Consider the following 22582-nt stretch of genomic DNA (forward strand, 5'->3'; position numbering starts at 1 on the left):
TCTTTATATAAATCCTCCATTATGAGAAAATGCTACTAAAACATTTTTTGTGTTTTTAGCATGTTTTTGTCTTTAAATATTTCGCCTCATAAATATAGTGCAGGAAATCCTTCGAGTATTTTCCATAATTTTGGTTAAAAAAACACCTTTTTTTCTCTTTACTTTCATAGGAACAAGACCTGCATTAGTAGTCCATTTTAACTTGTTTCTTTTTTAGTCATGTGTTTGAATGATTAGAGTTCTAAGCCACATGTTAAATTAAAATTTCAATTTGGAATAAGTGAATGAAAATAAATACAAAACAACATTGAATCACTATTGGAAGGAAAGACTGCAAGTAGGAATAATCTGCAGTTTTTTACTTCAAGCACTTCTGAAGAAGTTTAATTTTACTTTATTTAATTGTACTGTATGTTTTTTATTTGTAATATATTCACTGCATTCTTCATTTTTTCCCCCTCTTTTTTGTTTTACTTTGTTTATGTTGCTCCCAGGAAATAACCACATACAGTTACATTATCCACTGCTTAATTGCCAGAGATCCACAACATCATGCTGCTAATATTAAATTACTTGAGCTTTTTGGAAAGGGAAACATTTTTTAAACCTAAAACTGTTCTCAGAACTGTCTCAAATAATATATTCCCCTAAATATTTACCTATTACCCATTTATATTATAAAATCATAATTTATTGACATAAACTTTACTGAAGTCATTAAAAGTAATGAACAGTTGAAAAGCTGGCTCGAACTTGTTAATATACACAAGGTATATAAATCTAACTCAGATGTGTCAGTTAATTTTAATTTGTTTTAAGCATTAAAAAAGCTGCTCTATTTAAGTTTTTTTTTTTTTTTTTTTATATATAATTGCTGTTTCTTTTATGGCAACAACAGAATAACCAAATAGACTGAATTGAATCAAACAGTTGTGTATACGCACACACAAAGAGTTCATTTGTTAAAATACAATATATGAACATTTTAAACAACTTTCTGTGGACATATTTCTATTCAGAGAAAATGTACTTTGTCAAGGTATTTTATGTTAGAAGGATGTTGTAGTTTCTGTCCACTAATTGCAACTCAAAAGTCAAGAAAGAAAAAATAAATCAAATTCCAACCAGAATTACTTTACATTTATTTGTTCTTGTCGTTTATTTATTTATTATTGATTTTAGGTGATAAAACGATGCTTAAAAAATAGTTTTTCCTGAAACAAAACAAGATCCAAAGTCCTGCCAATGGCTTGCAATTAGGGTTGGGCGATGTCCCCGAATTTGGCCGTTGACGATGTTTGCTGTCAACCATCGGGATGGACGATGACATCGTCGGGGGGGGGGTATTTTTACATTTTTCGTTCTTATATAACTGCTATTCGTTATTTTGCTTTTTTCATTTTATTTCCCAACTAATGGTTAATCCGCGATGATCCAGTATAAACTGAGGGAAGTGACTTTAACAGAAAAAGTAACAAGCAAGATAGAAAAGAAGTGTAGTCGCTCCCGCACTTAATTAGTGAAGTGGACCGGCGGAGCGCGGACTTAAAGCTTTGAGTTTGATGGGAAGGGGGGGGGGGGGGGGGTACATGAGCGGTATGTGTGGGAGATTTAAGACTGCGATCCCTCCCGCAGCTCTAGGGGTACAAGCAACCAAACTCAGAACCGGGTCTAAACGTGTGTCTGAGCACAGCTCGGATCGTCAGCACACACAGCGGTTTGAGCATCAAAGCAGAAATGTCGCTCAGTCCTTAGAAAACATTCAAACAATCACGTGGATTTGTGTTTAGTCGTGTCCCGACTAAATAAAGGCTGATGTTATTCTTACACGTTTACGTGCAGCGCCACCCAAAGCTAATGTTGTTAGCCCGTGTTAGCATACTGCTAATCCTGGCTCGGTTCAGAAAAAGCACTGACCACACGGATTAAAATTCAAATGATGAGCGAACAGGTGTTTCATAATAACCGTAACATTATTAAAAGCACGTTTAGAAGATCATCTCGTATTTTACCGAGCTGACATGTCAATATATACAGCCGCTCGGTGCTGTTATCGTTTTGTATTGAATTGTTACATTCAATAAAGTTTGGGAAAAAAGCCGCTCGGCGGAAGTTGTATCCCCTTCCGGTTTTCAAACTGCGCATGTGCGAATACTGCACATGTGCGAATGATTTATTCCGACCGAAATTGTGACCTTAGTGAACGTTTTTATATTCTGAAAACATTTTTCTGGGCCCATGTACATGGTTGGATTCTAATCCGACCATTGATCCCATCAAGATATTTTGTACATGTAACCGCGGCTTATGGTGTCGACGCGCAACGTGGCGGGGGCGTGGCATCACGATGGTGGTCTCTCCATCGGGATGTCAGTCACCCATCACGATGGACGATGATATCGTCCATCGGCACAACCCTACTTGCAATTGCTAATTAAAGCAACTTTGTTTTCTGCTGAATTGCTTGATGCCCTCTATTAATTAAAGCACACAGCTGGAAAGTGAAAGTTGAGTTGAATTGCGCCTATTTGTTTTTTCTTTTTTCTATAACTTGCCCTGTCCAACAGCTGAGCAAACAGATAACAGCTGAAGGCCTCTTGTGTTGGACACATTTTTCTGTTACAATAGGGTTATAACGAATCATTTCATACAAATTACTTACAAATAACTTATTAGGTATTATTAAGTTTATAGTTTATATATTTTACTGGGACATTATTTTGTATTGTTAAATTTTCCCAATTTTTTAACTGTTACCAGAATATCTTTTAAAAATCATATTAAAATAAATAATATGTATTATACTTAATATTATTATGCAGACTTAAGCTACAACATTATACATTTACAAAATTGAAAAAACCCAGGGTCTGTCACTTTCTAAAATCTTTGTCGCAGTGCTTTACGTCCTGAATATTTATAACAGATTTCTATAGCAATATCTTTGCTAGTGGACGCATGGTATTAAATACATTTTTTCTTAACTGTCTGACCTTTAGTCTGGGATATTTCTTCAGCAGAATTGAAGAAAGTCACTTTGTGAAAACACTATACAAGTGTCAGGCTGAATATTCCACTTAATGTTTGTCTAAACTGGCTTTTATAATAAATGCATGTGCATTTTGTACTTATGGGTCTGTTGATAATAATGATAAAGGCAGTGATTTAGTATCCATGTGGCAGCAGGGATGTCAAATACTGCCCTTTTATTTCATTTATATGTATTACACAGCTATTGATATGAACATGAGCTGCTCTCTATTTATATATCCTGTCTAGTTTAAGATAGAAGTCAGCAGGGCTATATAGTTTAGTAAAGAAGGTCAGTGTCCAATCATGCATCCGAGATAGCCATTCCTACAGAGATAAGTTCCCAAAGCAGCAGAGGGGTAAAAGACGAGTAGAATCTACATAAACCATAGACGTCTGTCCTTTTTTACACCTGTTTTTTTTTCTTAAATTAAATCCATTGTGACCAAAGGTCTTCCTACCAAAGGTATAATCCCCCAATCCACTAGGCAGCATTGTCACAGTATCACTCATACACATGCTGTTTTGCCTAGTAGTGTGATGCTATCTGTCCAGCTTTGTGCTGCTACTGATTGATTCATTTAATTAGAGCTGGATCAAAGGAAAGGCGTGGAGACATGGGGAATAGAACACAGGGATAAAACGGGATAGGGAGGGTGTAGTCACTCTGCTGGTTAACTCTGGAGATTGGCTCCATTAATCTTAGCAGAACCTGTGCACATGTTAACTTTGTGACACACTAGCATACAGGCATGTTCCCACATGAAAACTTAAAGACTTACTCCAATAAAAATAGTTTTATGTGTTTTTAACATGGACAAATACTAGGAAAATCAAGTTTAAAATTCAATTTTTGAGTATTTATTTTTTTAATTGCTGTGAATCAAGAGCAGACAAACAAATGCCGTTGGAAAAAGCTTGAAGATGTGACAAAGGATTTACAAGGCAAGCCACAAGCTCCCTGCTCTGCTCTATTCCGATACATTCAACTGTAGACAACTAAATCCAAGTACGTCTTCGTTTTTCTAATCCCAGCTAGCATCTGGCTCAAAACTGTACAGATGGTTGGAAATGAAAGCAGGCTAATTTCACGTTAACAGTCCCGCCCACATCTCAGAGGCTAATGAATCACTGCCACGGTGCATAAAGTATGTCCTTTAAAACAATACATTTTTTATTTTTGCGAAAAACTGCACACAAACTGCAATCATAATTGAAAGATCCCTGGGAATGCTTTTACAATAGATCAAAAAAATGATTGGAGAGGAACTTTAAGGAGACAGACCTTTTGTATTTTTACCTTTGTTCACTAATAACCTCATCAAAGCCACAACTATATCATTTTATTTTCTCTTTACTGCTAAACATTATGCTGCTTCTTGTGTCATCATAGAGGATGCTCTAATTGGACCTGTGGTGAGACCACATTAGTGTCATTATTGTCCCTGCTTTCAGGTGTGCACCAATTAGCTTATTTTGGGGATGTGTTTTGAATTCAACCATAACTTACGCTGGAGCCAACTGAGAACGGATGTAAAACTCTCACTTTGCTGTTTGCTACATCGCAGAGGTTTTCAGCTGCCACTGTCCTACTAATGATGTTGACCTTTTCAAATGCATATTCACATGCAGCTTTTGTGGAGGAGGAGTAGACACAGGCATCACGTGTTAATTGTGCATCCGCACACACCTCCTTCCCCAATGTCTGTAATGACACTGACCTTTTGATTTGTGATGATGTGTGTCGGCAGTGTTGTTTGCGGATGGGGAGGGGGACATTGATCAGCGTTTGTTGATTGGCTTTCCGGCCTTTCTCACCTTGAAACACACACACACACATGCAGGCATACATTGAGAAGATGGAGGTGGCTTGTTCTTCATAAAAAGAGACTTTCCTCCCCCCAGCTACCATCGGCAAACACAGCAGTCACAACAGAATATACCTGTTAGCTCCATCTACCAGGCCGATGGCTGGAAGAAAAGTAGCTGTGGGAGGAAGCAGGAAATTGGGGCATTTGAGAGAAAGGTGTACACTCAAGGGCATCAGGCAGACATTTAAACATGCAACAACTGCTCTTGCAGAGGTTAACAGCAACAGCAGGAAAAAGTAACCCCTCCTACTTTATTCTAGACCAGGGGTGGGCAAACCTTTTGACTCGTGGCCCATAAAGGGTTCTAAAACTAGACAGAAGGGCTGGAGCAGGAGCAGATGCAGAGAATGTTTTGGTTATCCACTTCATAAGAGAAAATAGTAACATGGAATCTGGTCAAAATATGCTTGAATTCTGATAGAAAATTAACATGTATATTTTAAATGCCCCATAGGGAAAATCACAAACTTGGAGAAATGTTGTGTTCATGTGGTGTTAGAATAATCAGAACAATGACTTTTTGACTCGGAAAATACACATGAACATCTGAAAAACAACAAATCTTCCAATCCTCCAATTTCTATACCCCTTGTGCTTTCCTAGGCACTTTAACATTGGGAGTTGGATCATCTAGACCCACTAGACAGTGCACTGAACCTTTTTTCTTCAATGATTTGTGATCTTCACTGGTGTCCATGGATTACATGAAATCTTTCCACCTTTATCCACCTTTGTCATGGTAGGGAGAATACCTCAATGTCAGGGTGGGGTCATCTAAGATAGCACAAGGGATACTTAAACAAAAGTTTATGCACTTGTAGTGCACCACCTATGGGGCGACACTAGAATTACAAGGAAAAACAAAGCACTAAGAAATTTTATCAACATAAATGATTCCAGTTTGTCGGGCCAGATTAAATATCTCAACAGGCCACACATGGCCCCCTGAGCCGTAGTTTGCCCGCACCTGTTCTGGACAGATTAACAGATTAAATGACTTAATCTTTTTTCACTCCATAAATGTGTCTATTCTGTTAGAGAAATTATAATGTCTTAAAAAAAATCTCATCCCAAAAAATTAAATTGAGAACTAGTAATTTTTTACCCTGACATGAAATAAAATCAACTTGTAGTTTTTTTTCCTTCTCTTTTACAAAGAAAAGCACATTAATAGGTTTTTAAAATCTGTCATTGTACACTTAATGTCATTCTATATATATATAGAGAGAGAGAGGAATTCATTTGTTTTTCTTTTGCTAAACGCAACATTAACCCTGACTCACTGAGTTTTTTTTTTATATTTATTTCTCATTCCTTAAACCTGTTTTGGTTCTAGCTCTTTCCTCACTGCTTGAGGTCTAACTGCCTGTTACCACCTACTGTCATCTGGTTATCTCCCACCAAACACATGTACTCCTGAGGCTCACACCCAGTTCCTCTGGGCCCCCAACCTGCCTGAACATGGAGATGTTCCTGTTCTCAAATGTGATGGAGCTCATCTTTCTTTTTATTTTTTATATTCACATCCACTGTGGTTCTGTGGTGATACAGCTATAAATATATGAATGTGTTTGTGTGTGTGTGTAAAGTTTTTGAATAAAGGGAGACTGAATTGAAATGAGAAAAGAAAACGGCGTTAGCAGCTACACCCCAAGGTAGCACAGGTTCCCTTCACGGAACAGTCAGTCTGTGTATAAAAAGACACAATCTGTGGTTTTTGAGTGTTGGTTAGAGGGTGAAAAGTTGAAATGTCAGCTGTATGACAAACATAGCCTTTGGTTTAGAGAGAATATGGTTTTGGGCTGTGGGTGCCTGATAAAAGTCGGAGCTTATATTTTCAAAGCAAGTTAGTGTTTTGAGGTTAGAAAAGTCAGTCTTGTCTGTGTGGCTGTGAGCGCATTTTTATGTGTGTGTGTTTGAGTTATTGCGTCAACCACAAATGCAGTTAATGGGGCACAAAAAAGATTGTACCCCCCACAGAACAAATTAACTTCACTAAATTACAGCTTTTCCCTCAGCCCTGCAACTTTCAGTTGCTGTCAAAGACAAAATAATTTAAAAGAAAACCCAAACTTTCTTTAGCTTCACTGCTCCACCTGTTTATGGTTTTGATCAAATTGTGTCTGGCCTTAAATGCTATACATTTTTAATGTAATTTTAACACTGATATTGCACCATATGCATTATTTTTTTGCTGCTGCAGTCAAGGCCGGCTAAGCGGTGCATTGTCAAGATACTGTGACAACTCACCACATCATGTATCAAAGAGCTTTTTGTGAAAAACCATTCTAAACCAAAAAAAACCAACCCCCCCCCAAAAAAAAGCTTCTACTTTGCGGAAGCGGAGCCTTCATTTTGGACGGTTCAGGCTTCCACAGCGTGCATTCATTTCTGATAATGCACACTTCGTCGGCCATAATCCTTTTATAGGTCTAAAGTTATCCTCAATTGTGTCAGAAGAGACAAAGTGGCTCCTCTGTTGTTTGTCTTCTTCTTATTTTTACATTTGCATCTAAAACCAGTTGTAAACAGATAAATTAAAGAATAAAAAAGAGAGTTGAATGTTTTTCTAATTCATTTTGACTAAATGATATTAAAATAACTTCAAAGCCCAAGGAAATTATAGTCATACACCTCTTTTAGTGCTACATCATCTAAAAGACCTTGTGTGCTTTTAAAAAACTCAATTATGTCCACCCAGAGGCTGTGCACATACATTTGTTTTATAGCCCACATATTTTGACACTGTTACCATCAAGGCTGACTTCCATTATTTTACTTCCTCATGCTTGTAATGATTTTTTAATGATCATGTACAAGCACAATGAAGTATAGAACTTTGTTTCTTAATGCTGCCTGAAAATAAATTATGATAATGATGGCACATGGCCATTGGCCATATGATGACTCTGTGGAGCCCACATTTCATTTAAAAAGAAACTTTTTTCAAATGTGATAAATTTGTGTGGTTTTAGTCTGGGTGTTAAAGTTGTCACAATAGAGTGCCTGACATTTTTTCTTCGGTTTTTACCTAATCCATGAAGAATTTAACCTTTAATACTTCATCTCAAACAGGAAACCAAATCGTCCGGTTGGAGTTAAGCCACAAATTCCCACCACTGCCTTATTTGCTACGAATATCTTACTTTTCTAAATTAATTACAGAACAATTTAGATTCATTGGTTTTAAAAACTTTTAAAGTCCTGACAGATTTGTCTACATGGTTTCCTTCTAAATTACTTTGAAATTTTTGTCAGAGGGGATTATAAATCTTAAATAAATGTAAGTTTTTTCTTTTGTTTTTTACTTATGCCACTTTGATGGACCTGCTCACATTTTAGCTGTAAAAAAATAACAAACTGAAAAGTCCATAAAAATGCACTAAATTGGGTTCTTCTGACACAATACCAGAGAAGAAATGCTGAGCCACTTCTTTTACAGTAGGGATTAAATGGGATAAATATTAATAGTGGTGAATTCTAATGCTCTAAAAAGTAAAACTAGAAAATAAATACAATGTTTACAAAATGGGAGTTTTATTTCTAAAATACAAACACTTTTTGTCCACTGAATTTTATAAGAAAACTCCAAACCAGAGATCAACACTCTGCATTTCAAAGTAATAAAAATGCTCATGGGAATTGTTGATACCAAAAAAATCAAAAAAGTTAAACAGTTTAAGCTGTTGTGAATCAAAATACTGCTTTGTTTTCCTGACATTAGAACCAACTCAAAGAAAAACGTTTCATGGTTGCGTAGGCACAATCATGTGGGCTGTCCAGTTTGTGTCCAGGGAGGTTTTAGAGAAAGGGTCCACGCTGACGATGATGAATGATCTGTCATGACGATGTCCTACACATGCCCAGTTTCTCTTTACCCAGGAGAGGGACATTCTGTATGAATGAAAAGTGGAAGGCAGAGGTTATCTCTGCATGTATTCTTGGCGTCGTGTGGCCCAGTGCAGATGTGAGCAAACACTGCTGAGTGTGTGTTATTTTGGCAACCCATGGTTGAGCATGTGAATGGCAGGGCAGAGGCATTACACGTGTCAGCGGTTTGAGGTCAGGGTGTGAGTGAAATGGCAGGGAGCGCCGGGTTAAACACTTTAACCTCTGCAAAATCTGGATGGGCACCCCACTATTTTAATGGGAAAAATCCCTGATCCATTTCCGAGTCAAACCTGAGACCCTCCTGTCCTGACAAACAACCTTAATAACAAATGGAAATCTCTGGAAGCTGTCGTTTTTCAGGAGCATTTTGGTTGTCTTGTTAGAATTCATTTTTTTTACCGTAATTTCCGGATTATAAGCCACTACTTTTGTCACACGGTTTCAACACTGCGGCTTATTCAATGATGCAACTAATTTATGCATGTCTTTTCTTTTTTATTAATTTTTTTATGCATTTTTTCTAACGGCTCGAACAGAAAGGGTAAGAGTGAGACTGTTACTGTTACTACCATATTGCTGCAGTGTTACTGCCAGGCACTGTTTGGAAAGAAAAGCTCAGGTATATTGTTAAAACTTGAGAACTCTGTGTACCGTCTTTCTTTGTAAATCCTGTGTTGAACCTTTCCTGCGATTACTTTTTTTCTTTCTGACGGTGGTTGGAAAATGCAGGGGAGATCCTCTCCGCCAAAGGCGGATCTTCCTTGGGGTTTCAATTACCGTTCGGACCCTCAGAGCCTCAAGAGTGGGTTAATAAAGAAAACCTTTTTATCACAGTTCTCCTTCACTCTGTATATCAAACATAAACGTGCACCCCAACACGCTTCCGCTGCGCGCTCTCCCTCCCTCTTGCGCTGCACATGCTCCCTCCTCTTTCTTATACAGTGCACGGTTTCAGCACATACACATCCTCATTCTACAACAACAATGTGGGCACATGCAGTTATAGACAGGTGCAGCTTATATATGAAAAAAAAATTCTTAATCCTTTAAACATGTAATGGGTGCGGCTTATAATCAGGTGTGCTCTATAGTCCAGAAATTACGGTATTTTTCATATAATCCCATTCAGAGATTTGACACATTAAAGTAAGAATTGTAATTGTTTTCATGCACTCTCACTTCATTGGTTGTTGTGTTTGTTTTTTTGAGTCACATTTATTACCTACTAACTGCAGGTGCTATGGCAATGTCCATGCATTTAGAGATTTTTTTTTGCCTGTTTTTTCCACGAGCCACCACTTTTTTCCTGCATTGTTGCAATCATTAAACCATCACAGCTGTGGTTTTCATTTCACGTTGTCGCCTCTGGGTAGCAATAGTAACTCAAGTTCAACCGATACATTTTCACACTGAAAGAAGAGGCTAGAAAGAGGTCTTTAAGAAGTATTAAGGTTTTTTTTCACTTGATTCCACATCATGTTGACCTTTAAGCTGGAAACATTAGAAAGACAGGAGCAAAGATGGAAAAGTCTCAGCGATACTCGTATGTAACAGTCAAGTAAGATAGAGGAGACATAGCAGGACTTGCTTTCCGCAGCACTCTTGCTCTCTCTGTCTTAGCCCTCCCTTTCTCAATCTGTCCCTTGATTGCTTTTTAATGATTGCTTCTGCGTAAGACGAATGGCTGTGTTAAATGAGCAAATTAGACGAGGGAGCTGAGTGCAAGAGCATTTGTTAGAGCAAGAGTAATGGATCGGGTATTCATTGTTTACTCTTCTCCATGCATTGGCTTTGCCTTCTATTCAGCATTAGAACATCATAGAGTTGAGGACAAGATGTTAATTGTTGCAGAATTTTTTTACATGTCCATAACATACTACTTTGAAATTATGCATCACATATATATATATCTTTAGTACTCTATGGTACTTGTATGTTTTTCCTATTTTACCTGTTCTCAAATTTAGAATAATTAACTTTTAATTTTGGTTTTGCAACCCCTCCCCTAACATATTGTGTGCAGTTTGATGTTTCTTTTTTATGTCAAATTATCTGCTGGGAAAACAACATTTTTAGCCTTAAACAGTTTTGGCATACTGTTTTTTTAATTTAATAAATTCAACAATGTTTTATACAGGAAAATAGAAAACATTTCTCATAAAAAGTGTTTTTTGGTGTGTTCTTCATATGTGAACACACACAATAGAAAACCATTACAACATTTGCAATTGGACTTTTTCTATCACAGGGAGCTTAAAACATGATTACACATTAAAAAAACATTTTTTGATGGTTTTTTTAATGTACATTTTAAACTTTACAATTTTAATAATGTCCTGTATTTACGCTTTTTTGCATTTTGATTAAAATTGTAAGCAAATTTAATTTTTTACGGAAAAAAAGGTCTATATTTTGTTGTGTTTTATATTTAAGAGGAAAAAGAACATCTTTTAGGTTTTTGACTTTTTTTCAAAGCTTAAGTTTAATTATTCTTAATCTTTTAATCAGTTGTTAACAGATTTTTAAATTAAAAGATAAATTATAAATTGTGACTAGAATGTGTTAGGTGCTTCCCAAACTACCTTTTGCTGTTTTTATGTACATATTCCTAACATTTTAAATTTATTTCTAATGAAAATTGCTGCTGCAGCTTTAACTACATTAACGGCCAACTCTCCTGCAGGGATGTGTAATTTTTCCATCCTGGCAGGCTGACAGGGAGTCAGGCATGGACAGTAAAGACTGCTCCCCTGGCAGAGACAAGGCCTTGGTTAGCGCTCCATGAGTATGGGCACCGCTATGGATCATTACGTCTCTCAGTGGAGCTGCTGTTGTTGTGCGGCTGTGTATGTGCTTACTTGTCTCTTTGTGACAGAATGAGTAAAGGAAAAACTGAAGCAGGAGTGGAGCAATTAATATTCATATAATTGCATCACATCAATAGTACCTTTACTTTTATTTTTATATATATAATTATTTTATTTTTTTAATCACTTACAGTCGCTGCTGCCCCCTAAGTTTGAGAAGCCTAGCTTTTGCAGACAATAATAGCAAAGGTGCAGCAAGTGCTCTGGATTGATGTCTGCCATGAGACCGGAAGGTCGTCAGTTCAAATCCCGGCCGAGTCATACCAAAGACTCTAAAAATGGGACCTAGTGCCCCCCTGCATGACACTCAGCATTAAGGGGGTAGATTGGTGGAATTTAAACCACCAAATGGTTCCCTAGCACGGCTGTTTCTGCAGCTAACCGCTCCCCAAGGGGTTGGGTCACATACAGGTGCGTAACAGCTAATGGGACTTTATGAGTCAAAGTTTGAAGCATTAGGCTGTAACTGAAGGTGAAGGGTTGGAGTGCAGAACAATTAAATGCAACAGTAAAACATGGTAGAAGTTCCTTGAACATTTGTTGCTGCATTTCTGTACCCAAAGTTGGAGATTTGGTCAGGATTAATGGCATTCTCAATGCTGAAAAATACAAGGAGACATGTATACATTAGGGAATGCCATTAAGGAGGTGTATGAAAGGCTTCAAGTTTATTCTCCAGACAGACAAGGACCTCAAACATATAGGGTTTACAGAACTGTCTTTGGCATAAAGAAGAACTAGAGGTACTGGAAATGATAGCATGGTCACCACACAGCCCTGATCTCAACACCTTACAATGTGTCTGGGATTACATGAAGAGACAAAAGGATGTGAGGAAGCCCACACCCACAGAAGAATTGTGGGTAATTTTCCAAATTTCTGAACCTACCAGCTGAGTTCCTCAAAAGGCTGTGTGCAAGTGTACCTAGAAGAATTGATACCATTTTGAAGTCAACTTTTTAAGTTAACACTTCTCTAACAGAGTGGTGGTCTGTGAGCTACATGGAGCACTGGTTACAATGGCAAAAAACATTTCTTTTTCCATTTTCCATTCAAAACTTAACTCTCTGCATGACACTCAAAAAGCCAAGGAAATGAGCAGAATAAAAAAAAATATTTTGGACTGCCCTTTGATGTGTTGGTGCTTGGAAATACTCTTTTCTATTCTTGTAGTTGATTCAATTTTGTGGGTGCAGCAAAGCTTTCGGCAGGCAGGTTGTAAATGATCACTTTAAATCTATATTTACAATAGACCATTTAAGTGTAAGGAACAACCACGCTGGGCGATCCTTAGCTGTAATCCTATTTAACTGGTTTTAATTTGCTCAAAGGTGTACGGTTTAAAAACTTTGCTGACTGTTTGTATGCATGAGTGTGACTGGGAATATGAAGCTGGGCTGCTGTTCTCGGGCCAACTATTAGTCACGCAGGATTGGCTAATCTGTAATGGCTGCTGTCACAGCCCTGCCATCGCTCCTAGTGATGGGTGCACTGTGAGAAATGAACACACACTCACTATGAGCACAAGAACATACACATACGTTGAAAACGCACAAACGTGTGCACTCACACTGATTCACTTACGCACAAAGAATCATCCATTCGTCTAATACGGTTAAGACTTCTGACAGTTTCCCCAGTACTAGTCATCAGTCCAGCCCCAGGTGACATGTCAAGAAGTTGAAGTCAACCTATTAGAGTTGCACTGCAGCAGACTGGATTTGAGCTGACATCAATGTAAAATCTAGTTTTGTCTGTTGTTTTATGTCACTGTCTGTGTTTGAAAGTTGAAGCAAATATTTTTATGCTTCAAAACGATAATACAGAACAAGTTTTGGCTTTGTCTTTTTGCATTTAGAGCACAGTGGTTGTGGAGAAGTCTATCCAAGATCTAATGAACCTGATGCAGGACCTAAGTGCCTATTCCAACCAGTTCCTTGAGATGATCTGCGACAAACTTAAAGAATACAAAGAAATCTGCAACACGGCATACAGGTAAGAAAGAGCAGACACTTAAAATGAGTTTAGAAGCTTCAAAGATAGTAGTTTCTATGTCTTGCTTCACAATTAACCTGTTACTGTTTCTTTAAAAACACATGGAAATTGCATGTCAGATAGAAGGTGAAAAGAGTGAATATAAAGGCTGGAAACACCTGAGTGGACTGACAGACTGCTGGGAGTCCATCTGTAGTGTGTCATAGGTCACCTTAAGTCTCACAGGGGGCCTCTGAGCCATGAAGACAAGGCCAAAGTGTGTTTGTGTATGTGCCTATGTGTGCATGTATTTATTTCTGCCCTGCATAATTTATGTTGAAGGAGTCTCTGCTTTACTGATCGCCTTATGTGTGACTGAACTCGTAGGTCAACGTACAACTGTGGAGTTGCAGCATAAGACTAGGAGCATCAACTCAAAGATGAAAAAAAAAAACATCAAATCATATTTTACTGTAAAAGAGTACAAATGCTACTAAATTACACATACAGCTACCCAAAGAAGATGCAAATCTATTTTAAAATACACATCAGGCTGCACCGGGCTCAGAAACGTGCGTTCAAGAGTCCACTTCCAATGAAAAGTCTATGTAAACGCGCATATGTGCGTTTCGGGCTTTCGCATTCAAAACTCTTGTGTTTACGCCTTGCTACGCAGGTTTTTAGGTCAGTTTTCAGACTCTACGTACAAAACATGCGGCCAAAGTGCATTAAAAGTTAAACAAGTTGAGCTTTCACCAATCAGGGACTCTGATATGGTAGCGGCCTTTTCGAAACACAGAGGTACCAATTGTTTGAAAACGGATCTTGAAGGAGAAAATGACTAACCACAGTTTGTGCCCGGCCGGAATTATGTGACGCCAAGTCATTCGAATATCAGAATAGAGCTGTGAAAGAAAAAGCCTGGAGCAAGATTCACCAGATTTGCACCGCTTTGACATTTCACATCAAGCCTCCTCCAGCTGTGAGTACATGCACTAGAATGGAGTAGCAACAGTCCTGTGTGAACACCCTATGCTAAAAACACGTACAAGAATGCATGTTTAGAGCGTTCTTGAACGTGCATCACATTTACGGTGTGTACGTACAGCAGTGTGAGGTGAAATGTGAATTGTTGTGTGTTACAATCTTTTGGTGGGCTTCCTGTGTTTGTTCTCAGGGGAATAGTCCAGTGTGAAGAAAAGCTGACCATTAGTGCATCTTGGTCTAAAGATGAGGACATCAGTCGTCTGCTCCAGTCCCTCCCTAACTGGAGAAATATGGCTCAACCCAGACAGGCCAGGCAGAAAAGGGAGGATGAAGAGGACTTCACACGGTAAGTGCTCAACACAATTGTTTGTATAAGAACACACTTTAATGAAGTAAAGTATGTGTTAATATTGGTTGTTATTATAAAAAAATTGGAGATTAGTATGCCCGCTTCTTTTTCTTATTCGTACATTATTAAACCGTAAAGAAACAGTGATAAAACAAGTTATGATTGCTCCTTATAGTACCCGTTTTTTTTTTAAAGAAGTAAGAAAATGGGAAAAGGAAAAAGAGGGAAGCATTAAGAGAGCAGACAGAGCCACGGAGGAGTTTGGGGGGGTCAGTCTTATCAAAATTGGCTTTGAATGTGCACTCTCTTCAGGGAACACTGAAGCTCATCGAGGCAGAATAGCAAACCAAATAAATAAATTGGTTATGCAGCCAAAGAAAGTAAATGTGTTGTGTGTGCCTCCTGTGCCTCTCTCAAACTCATTTTTAAGACACACACATATAGAGGACACAAAGATAGCAAAGGGGCCTATATGGCGGTTTGATTTGAGACCTATAGATGTTTTCATCACTGCATAGCAGGGATTAGCTTTTGCATGATTTACAGCCTGGTGCTTCAATCCACTTGTCATTTCCCTGTTTGAATTTTCTACATTTAAGTTTTCTACCCAGTGACACCAACTGACATTCTCAGAAACTGTGAAAATTGTTGAATTACCTTAAACAGCTAATGAACTGAATGAAATGTGAGAAAGAAAGTGGCTATTCGCTTATAATTTTCCAAATATTTGCGGCCAGTGCTGAACTTTTTTTCTTGGCCACACAGACCCAGAGTAGGGGTTAAGTTTAGGATTACGGGTTACGGTTAAACTGCATTCACACAGAACGCGATTCGGGCGGCAGAGTGGCCAGTTTCAATGTTACGTCAATGATACAGACGCAATCTGATGTTCAGCGGCGCGATTTGAGTGCCTCAACTATACTAACATTCATCGGTTAAATCAACACAAGGCGAATATTTGTAACCGTTTTGTCCATCTACATTCATTTTCAAATAGATTTTAGTTACAAAATAATGCAAGGTTTGAACAAAAAAAAAATTTTTTTTTCCTATGTTTCAACTTTTAACATTTGAACTATTGAAACATTTTTGTCTGTAATCTTTTCGTAGTCATTTTTACCACCCAAACTCCTAACTTTCACTCTGTCTCTCATTTTAGGGCTGCTTTTGCCAAGGAGTCAGAGGTGCTGACAGGGAACCTGGGGGACAAGTTAATCCCTCAGAATGAGATTCTACGGGACGTCAGTGACCTGAAGGCTTTAGCCAACCTTCATGAGAGCATGGAGTGGCTTGCAGGTCGCCTAAAAACATTCTTCACTAATCTTCCTCAGACTTCCAGTAAGTACAGAAAATACAGGACGGATAAAAGTCGTTTTATTTTTTTTTATAGATTCCTGTTGAAAACTAAAGCTTTATACAGTGTTTTGTTGATTAAGATGAATTACACATTTCAAGATTAAACCTACAAACAGGCACTCTCTGTCAGTCATCACAATTCTATCTTTTGAAAAAACATGTTTCTTAGGTTGCCAAAATTTCCCTGGATATTCTTTTGTCCTTTTCCCCTAGATTGCCTTTGAGGACAAATTTTTGTCAGACAGTTGTGGGAGCCTTTATATCTTGCACTGACTCATCATAACAGGATCCTTTACTCATGGTAATGATCGTGTCAGTCCCTGAGGTCTTAAGGATTCTTTAACCAAAGTTCCCAACGGCGTGTATTTAAATTTTCCTCAACTGTACGTGCAACGTTCCTGTAACGACACTTCTTACTTGTGCCTCATTAGGTTCTTGTTCAAGTCTATTGTCAGACGCTCATTACCTGCTTCACTTGACTTGTCAAAACACTCACAACAGTTGTCAGCTGACATTCAGCAGCTTTCTCTGTCAAATTGTCAAGTATTACATAAACTTCTAATCAGATATTGCTTTAGTTTCAACATTTTAGCCACAATTAACTACTCAAATCTAAATATGCAAATTCATACACTCAAAAGACCTTGTTACGGAGCTGTGGCTGCCTGCGGATTGATAGCCAATGTGGCTTCAGCAAGATAGCTGTCAGCTAAAACAAGGAAACAGATTATAAATATGTGTTGAAAAGCAGGCATGGACTGTGACTCGTTGGATAAACAAGATGCTAAGTGATGAAACAGCAGTTTGTCTTTGATAAGAACATTTAGGTAAAACCCTAGTTTGGTTCATTTTCCTTTATCCATTACAAGTGTGGATAAATAATCAGGAAGCACAGTTAAAGGTTCAATCTAATAAATAAATAAAGTTGAACTTGACTCCTACATCTACCATAAAAACTTTTACCTTTATGAATCTGACAAAATTTCATCTATACTTTACTTGTCAAAACAAAAAAAAACTATCCACTAGAAACTGACAGCAGGTTTGGGAGTTGATTTTTGTCTCCAACCCAAAAAGGTCCAATTAGCTCCTCCTTAATGATGGCAGTCCCTACTGGTACCCCTCCTCCACTCTTTTCACACCTAACTTTTGTGGTCCTCTGTGTCCATTAGCCCCAAACCCATCCATCTGTTCCTTCCAGAGTCAGTTTTATTTCATCTTTCCATAACCCTTAAAAAAACTTGGCAGTGGTCTGTTTCTTTTTTTTTTTTTTTTTTTGCCCTGTCTTTTTTTTAACCTTAGCCTTTTTGTGAGCTCTTGACAGCTCTTGACAGTTTTACAGACACCTCAGGTAGATCTTTTTGCAGGTAATTTTCACTTTTCTTCTTCGTCTGCCTTTTGACTCCTGGCTATTTCCAGCAGAGTGATTCATTGTTGTCTCATCGGTTTAAAATCAATTTCAATTCAATTTAGTCAGTCATTAGTTTTGTTTTGATCTATTATACAAATTATTGACCTTTCAAGCTTAAATGGCTTAAAAAGAAAAAAACATTTGCAGAAAAGGTCAAATTGTTACCCAAAAAATAACCACACAAGTGGTATACATAAACTTGTTTAACTAGGCAACACCATTATTTATTTTAACAGATTCGTTTTTACTAAATACTACTTTAGACATTATGAAGCAACATTTCTATGCAAAAGCTTACAGAAAACTGACCAAACAAACAAACATCTAATTTCCAAATCTTAAAAATATTTCAGTTTTCGAGCAGGATTGGGTTTTTGGGAGAAAATTGGGATTTGTTTAGAAATGATCAACATTGATGAGAGTGCCAAGTTCCAAATTTGTAATGTGTCTCATTGAAACCAGCTTGTTTTAATTTTAACCATATGAGTTACCCTGGCTTACTTAGCATTGCCAAAAAGCTAATTGGTTGTTCGGTGACACAGACACAGCTTGTCACTTTCTTAAGTGGAGCCTAAAAAAATAAATGTGATAAATTTTGTTATAAATATTCAATTCATTACATACTTTTATTCCCTTGGAATTGCAAAATCAAGTTCTTGCCAGCACAAAAGGAATAAATCTATTCTTGCAACTCAACATTTTTGAACCCAAAAGTCATGTTCAAACAATGTGGATAAAAAGTTGTAAATTAACTATAAAGTTCATAATTTTACAAACTTTTTTTTTGTTTTGTTGGGGACCTATTTAGCTTTTTTTCTTGTTTACCAAATCTGTTTTCTATTTAGTTCTTTTAGTAAGTTTGGTGAGGTAATCACAGCATTTCAGTGCCACCTGAAGCACATTTATGTGACTATTTATTGAATCCCTGTCCTTTGTAGTGATCCGCTTATCGAGACTACACAAGCCTGGCTGGGTTCACAGTCATTCCTGAATCCTCTTTGGTGCTAGAGAGGGCTTCATCTTTTATCAGCCAATGTCACAACTTTCTACCGTCAGACCTGATTGTATGTTGAACTCTCTCTATTTTTGCTGTCCCTAATCTCAATATTTGTTAAGAAATGACTAACCGTGAACTATTCTTATTTGGTCAGGACTTTCAGGATATCTTTTCAAACTCTTCCCTCTCACTCTGACGCCACATTTTTTCCGTTTATTCACAGATAAGGATTCAATAAAAGTGCAGAAAGGGACGTGACATAATTACCATTAATTCCAGCGGGTGGCACTAATGGGAAGGATAGGGCAGTCACTTATCATGCTGGGACAGCCTCCGTATTGTTCATTATTTAGTGTTTGGCGAGTTGATGAAGGGGGCTACATGCGCGTTGGGATACCTGTGGTTGTGTGCGAGCATGCACGAGTGTGTACATGGCTGTGCACTGTGCAAGATGGGACAAGGGTACTGCAGGGAAAAAGTCCCCACCTTATCTCATCCTCCACCTCCCTGCGCCCCTCACGTCTATGCCTCTTCAAATTGGATTTTATATTACAGAAGCAGTCAGGTATGGACAAGTCATTTTCCTCTCCTTATTTTGACTTTTTCTTTCTTTCTTTCTTTCCCTCTACGTACTTTTCGCTTTATTCTTTCTTGGCTTTTTTTTTTTTTTACTCGCCGCTCTTTCCTTCTCATAGAGCAAGCACGTAGAATTCTCCTTTTTCATTTTACTGGAGTGGAAAGGGCCCGGCAGACTTTGGCTATGCCTGGCTGAGCTCTGCAGTTGACATTTGTTTTGATCATTTTCTTGGGCCAGTTGAATTTGACTGGAAGTCGCATATATTGTCATGCTCTGAAACCTGGAGATTAACATAGAAATATCACACTTTTCTGATTACTTCCACTATGTGATTAATCTATTTCAAGTTCTGCACATACAGATGAGCTTTTTGGGGTGTATTTCTGCTCGTCTTGTTTGTTGGTGAAGCCTGAAAGTCAGTGTTTGTGTTTTGAGGAGCATGTGTGTCTAGACCAGGGTTCACCAACCTTTTTGAGGCCAAGGGCTATTTCATGGGCACCAAGTGGTATGAAGGGCGCCACTAAAAACCTCCTAGCCCCCCCCCCCCCCCCAAAAAAAAAAAAAACCAACACAATTTGAGGACTTCCTTTTGTGTGGCCTATTTAAGCTAAACTTTTAAACCTTTAAAACTTTAACTTAATTTTAACTTTTTAAACATAAATGTAAATAAAAACAGACAGGAATATTAATCCTCACATTAATCTTTACATTACATTAATCATAAGAATGTCCAGAAATTGTGTAATTTATTTGATCTATTTAAACTTTTGTAATAGACCCTTACTTTTAGTGATTATTTTTTAAGTTATATTTGTTTACATATTTGGGTTTTCTTTGTCTACCTTTATCTCAGAATTGATATTGTTGTCATTGACAGACATGCCGTGGTTGTTTGTTGAATATTTGCTTCAATAAAAAAAAATATATATATTTTTTTGGGTGCATTCCCTGCGGGCGCCACAAGGGGTGCTCGCGGGCGCCACAAGGGGTGCTCGCGGGCGCACTGGCGCCCGCGGGCACAGGGTTGGTGACCCCTGGTCTAGACAGACCCTTGATGGTGATTATGTGTGAAGGTGGCTGCAGAAAAGGATCTCATCATCCATCTGGTTGCAACACAAGACTTCTGATCTACTCTGACAATATTTACTCAGCAACACACGCCTGCAGCAGCATGAGCATAGCCTTGATTTCCTTTTTGTTCTCCTCTGCTTTTTGCATACATTTAGATTTATTTTTATAAAAGTATGAATTGTTTCCCACAGGCTTAATGTGCCTTTGTCTGCTAAACATTCAAAAAGTGGATCCTTCAGAAAAGTTGATCAATAGTTGAGGTAGACGGTCTTCTTTCTTTCTTTCTTTCTTTTGTCCTTTGCCATGGCAACATTAAGATGTGCACAGATATAAAATGTGTTTGGTCGCTGGAGGCTTGACCATCATTAGGTGGGCGTAGATAAAGGTTTCCAATCTAGTCGGCTGGGTTTCCAAGCAGTAATCATGCAGCCTGCCCATGGCAAAGGTTTCTTCACAGTGGCTTAGGAGTGATTCACCTTGACTATAGCAAGTCCAGGTTTTTCCTCTATAGCAGTATTTTTTCTTGGCACCATTCAATCAAGGACACTCACTAAGAAGACATTTGTATTCAATGTAGAAACCCGACAACTAACAGTAATGGTTTAAAGTCATATGTCCTCCATTATTTCTCTTTAAGTTTTTAGATTTTGCTTTAGAGTCTTTTCTTTGAAGTTAATTGGATGTTAGCTACAACTTTTTGTGCTCTTCCTATTTATTCTGGCCCTCAGCAGTCTGGATTTCAAGGACCATTTTGTTTTTGCAATTTGTCTTTCTTTACTGCAACTTTGGGCAAAAACGTTTCCCATGCCACATACTGTGAAACTCACCAAAATTTGCACAGACCTAGTAATGGCCAGAGGACGTGCCCATCCCATAATAATGTGTGAAATTTGGTAATTTTTCTTTTTCCCCCCACAATATGATTAAAGACGATTCTTGTTTGAGTGATCTTCACGAAATTTAACAAATACGCAGCCGGTTAAGTCTACAACCACAACCGCCTTTCATTTACCTTTGACCTCAATAAAAAGCAACAATCTTGAATTTTTCCATAAAATTTCCTTTAGTACCAGCTACAAATGTAAACTCCTCATAGAGATTTCGATTGATTGTCTCCTAACTCTTTAAGCATCATTGGAAAGCTACTAGGGAAGAAACATTGAAATTTGAAGATGTAGATTTTGAACTGCGTTAGCGTGGCGAGCTGGCCAAAGATTTGTTCCCCTGTTGCTCCGAATAGTTTGCTTAAGCCGAACAAAAATATATGATGTATGATATGAACAAATTAGAAATGTGACAACTTCTGTTGCCAAGGAAATCCACAAGCCGATTGACCACAAAAGGGGCAGCAGGTAGTGCCTGCAGGCCATATAATGCCACCTGTTGTTTTATTCTTCTTCTTTCTGTTTTCTCATCTGTTTTTTAGTTTTTTTGCCAGACAAAAGTTCAGAGCTCTGCAGACCAAATTGACTCATATCTACTCTTGCTTCCCCTCTCGATTATTCACAACTTTTCACAACACTGACCCTGCAGCAGTCATTTATTCAGTCTTTTTCTTCATTTTTCCTGGTTTTGTTTTATATTTTTAGTGTACACTATTTTACTGTGAAACATGAGCCTTTTTGCTGGATTATAGACCAGTAAATATTATTTATCATGTAACACTACCTTTCATTTGAACCTTACCTGTTTATTTGCACCCGTATGGCTTTTGATTGTGGGAAGATTCCATCACTGATGACCCTTAATGCCTCAGCCCTCATCCTCTGCAGATGGCAAGCAGCAGATGTTCCTCTTAAATGAGATTCCAAAATAATTGGATAAGCACAAAGCACAAAGCACACACACACACACACACAAGTGTGCATGAATACACAGAATATTCACAGGAATTTTTTCACATCTAATCATGCCAGTATACAAAGAGCACATAAATAAGACATGCATGTAATTTTAATGTAAAAAAAAAAAGTATAAAAAGCAGCAAAGTTATAAATCACAACTAATGTATCGTCTTCTTTACCAGTCTGTTCCAACTCTAATGGTACCCCCCCATGCTGCGACGTCTCACTCGCATCAAAGCAGCTCAGACTTGAAACAGCAGGAGTCTGAGTGTAGTTTTATGTGCACGCCTGTGCATGTGCGCTTTATGGACACCCCCAAGAGAGACTCCCAGCTGTGTGTGCCACAGTAATACCCCT

The 22582-nt window shown here is 38.0% G+C and overlaps 1 protein-coding gene across 1 annotated transcript in view; it reads left to right on the top strand.

Annotated features, from left to right (window-relative positions):
• Positions 1-22582, top strand: part of exoc4 (exocyst complex component 4) — a 137975-nt gene that overhangs the window by 94329 nt on the left and 21064 nt on the right. The window contains exons 14-16 of the mRNA XM_011491137.4: positions 13518-13654; positions 14811-14966; positions 16129-16307. Coding sequence (XP_011489439.1) covers positions 13518-13654; positions 14811-14966; positions 16129-16307 — 472 coding nt within the window. The remainder of the gene's footprint in view (positions 1-13517; positions 13655-14810; positions 14967-16128; positions 16308-22582) is intronic.

This window comes from Oryzias latipes, chromosome 23 (genome assembly GCF_053564925.1).
Source record: "Oryzias latipes strain Hd-rR chromosome 23, Olatipes_Hd-rR_3.1".
Classification (NCBI taxonomy): Eukaryota; Metazoa; Chordata; class Actinopteri; order Beloniformes; family Adrianichthyidae; genus Oryzias; species Oryzias latipes.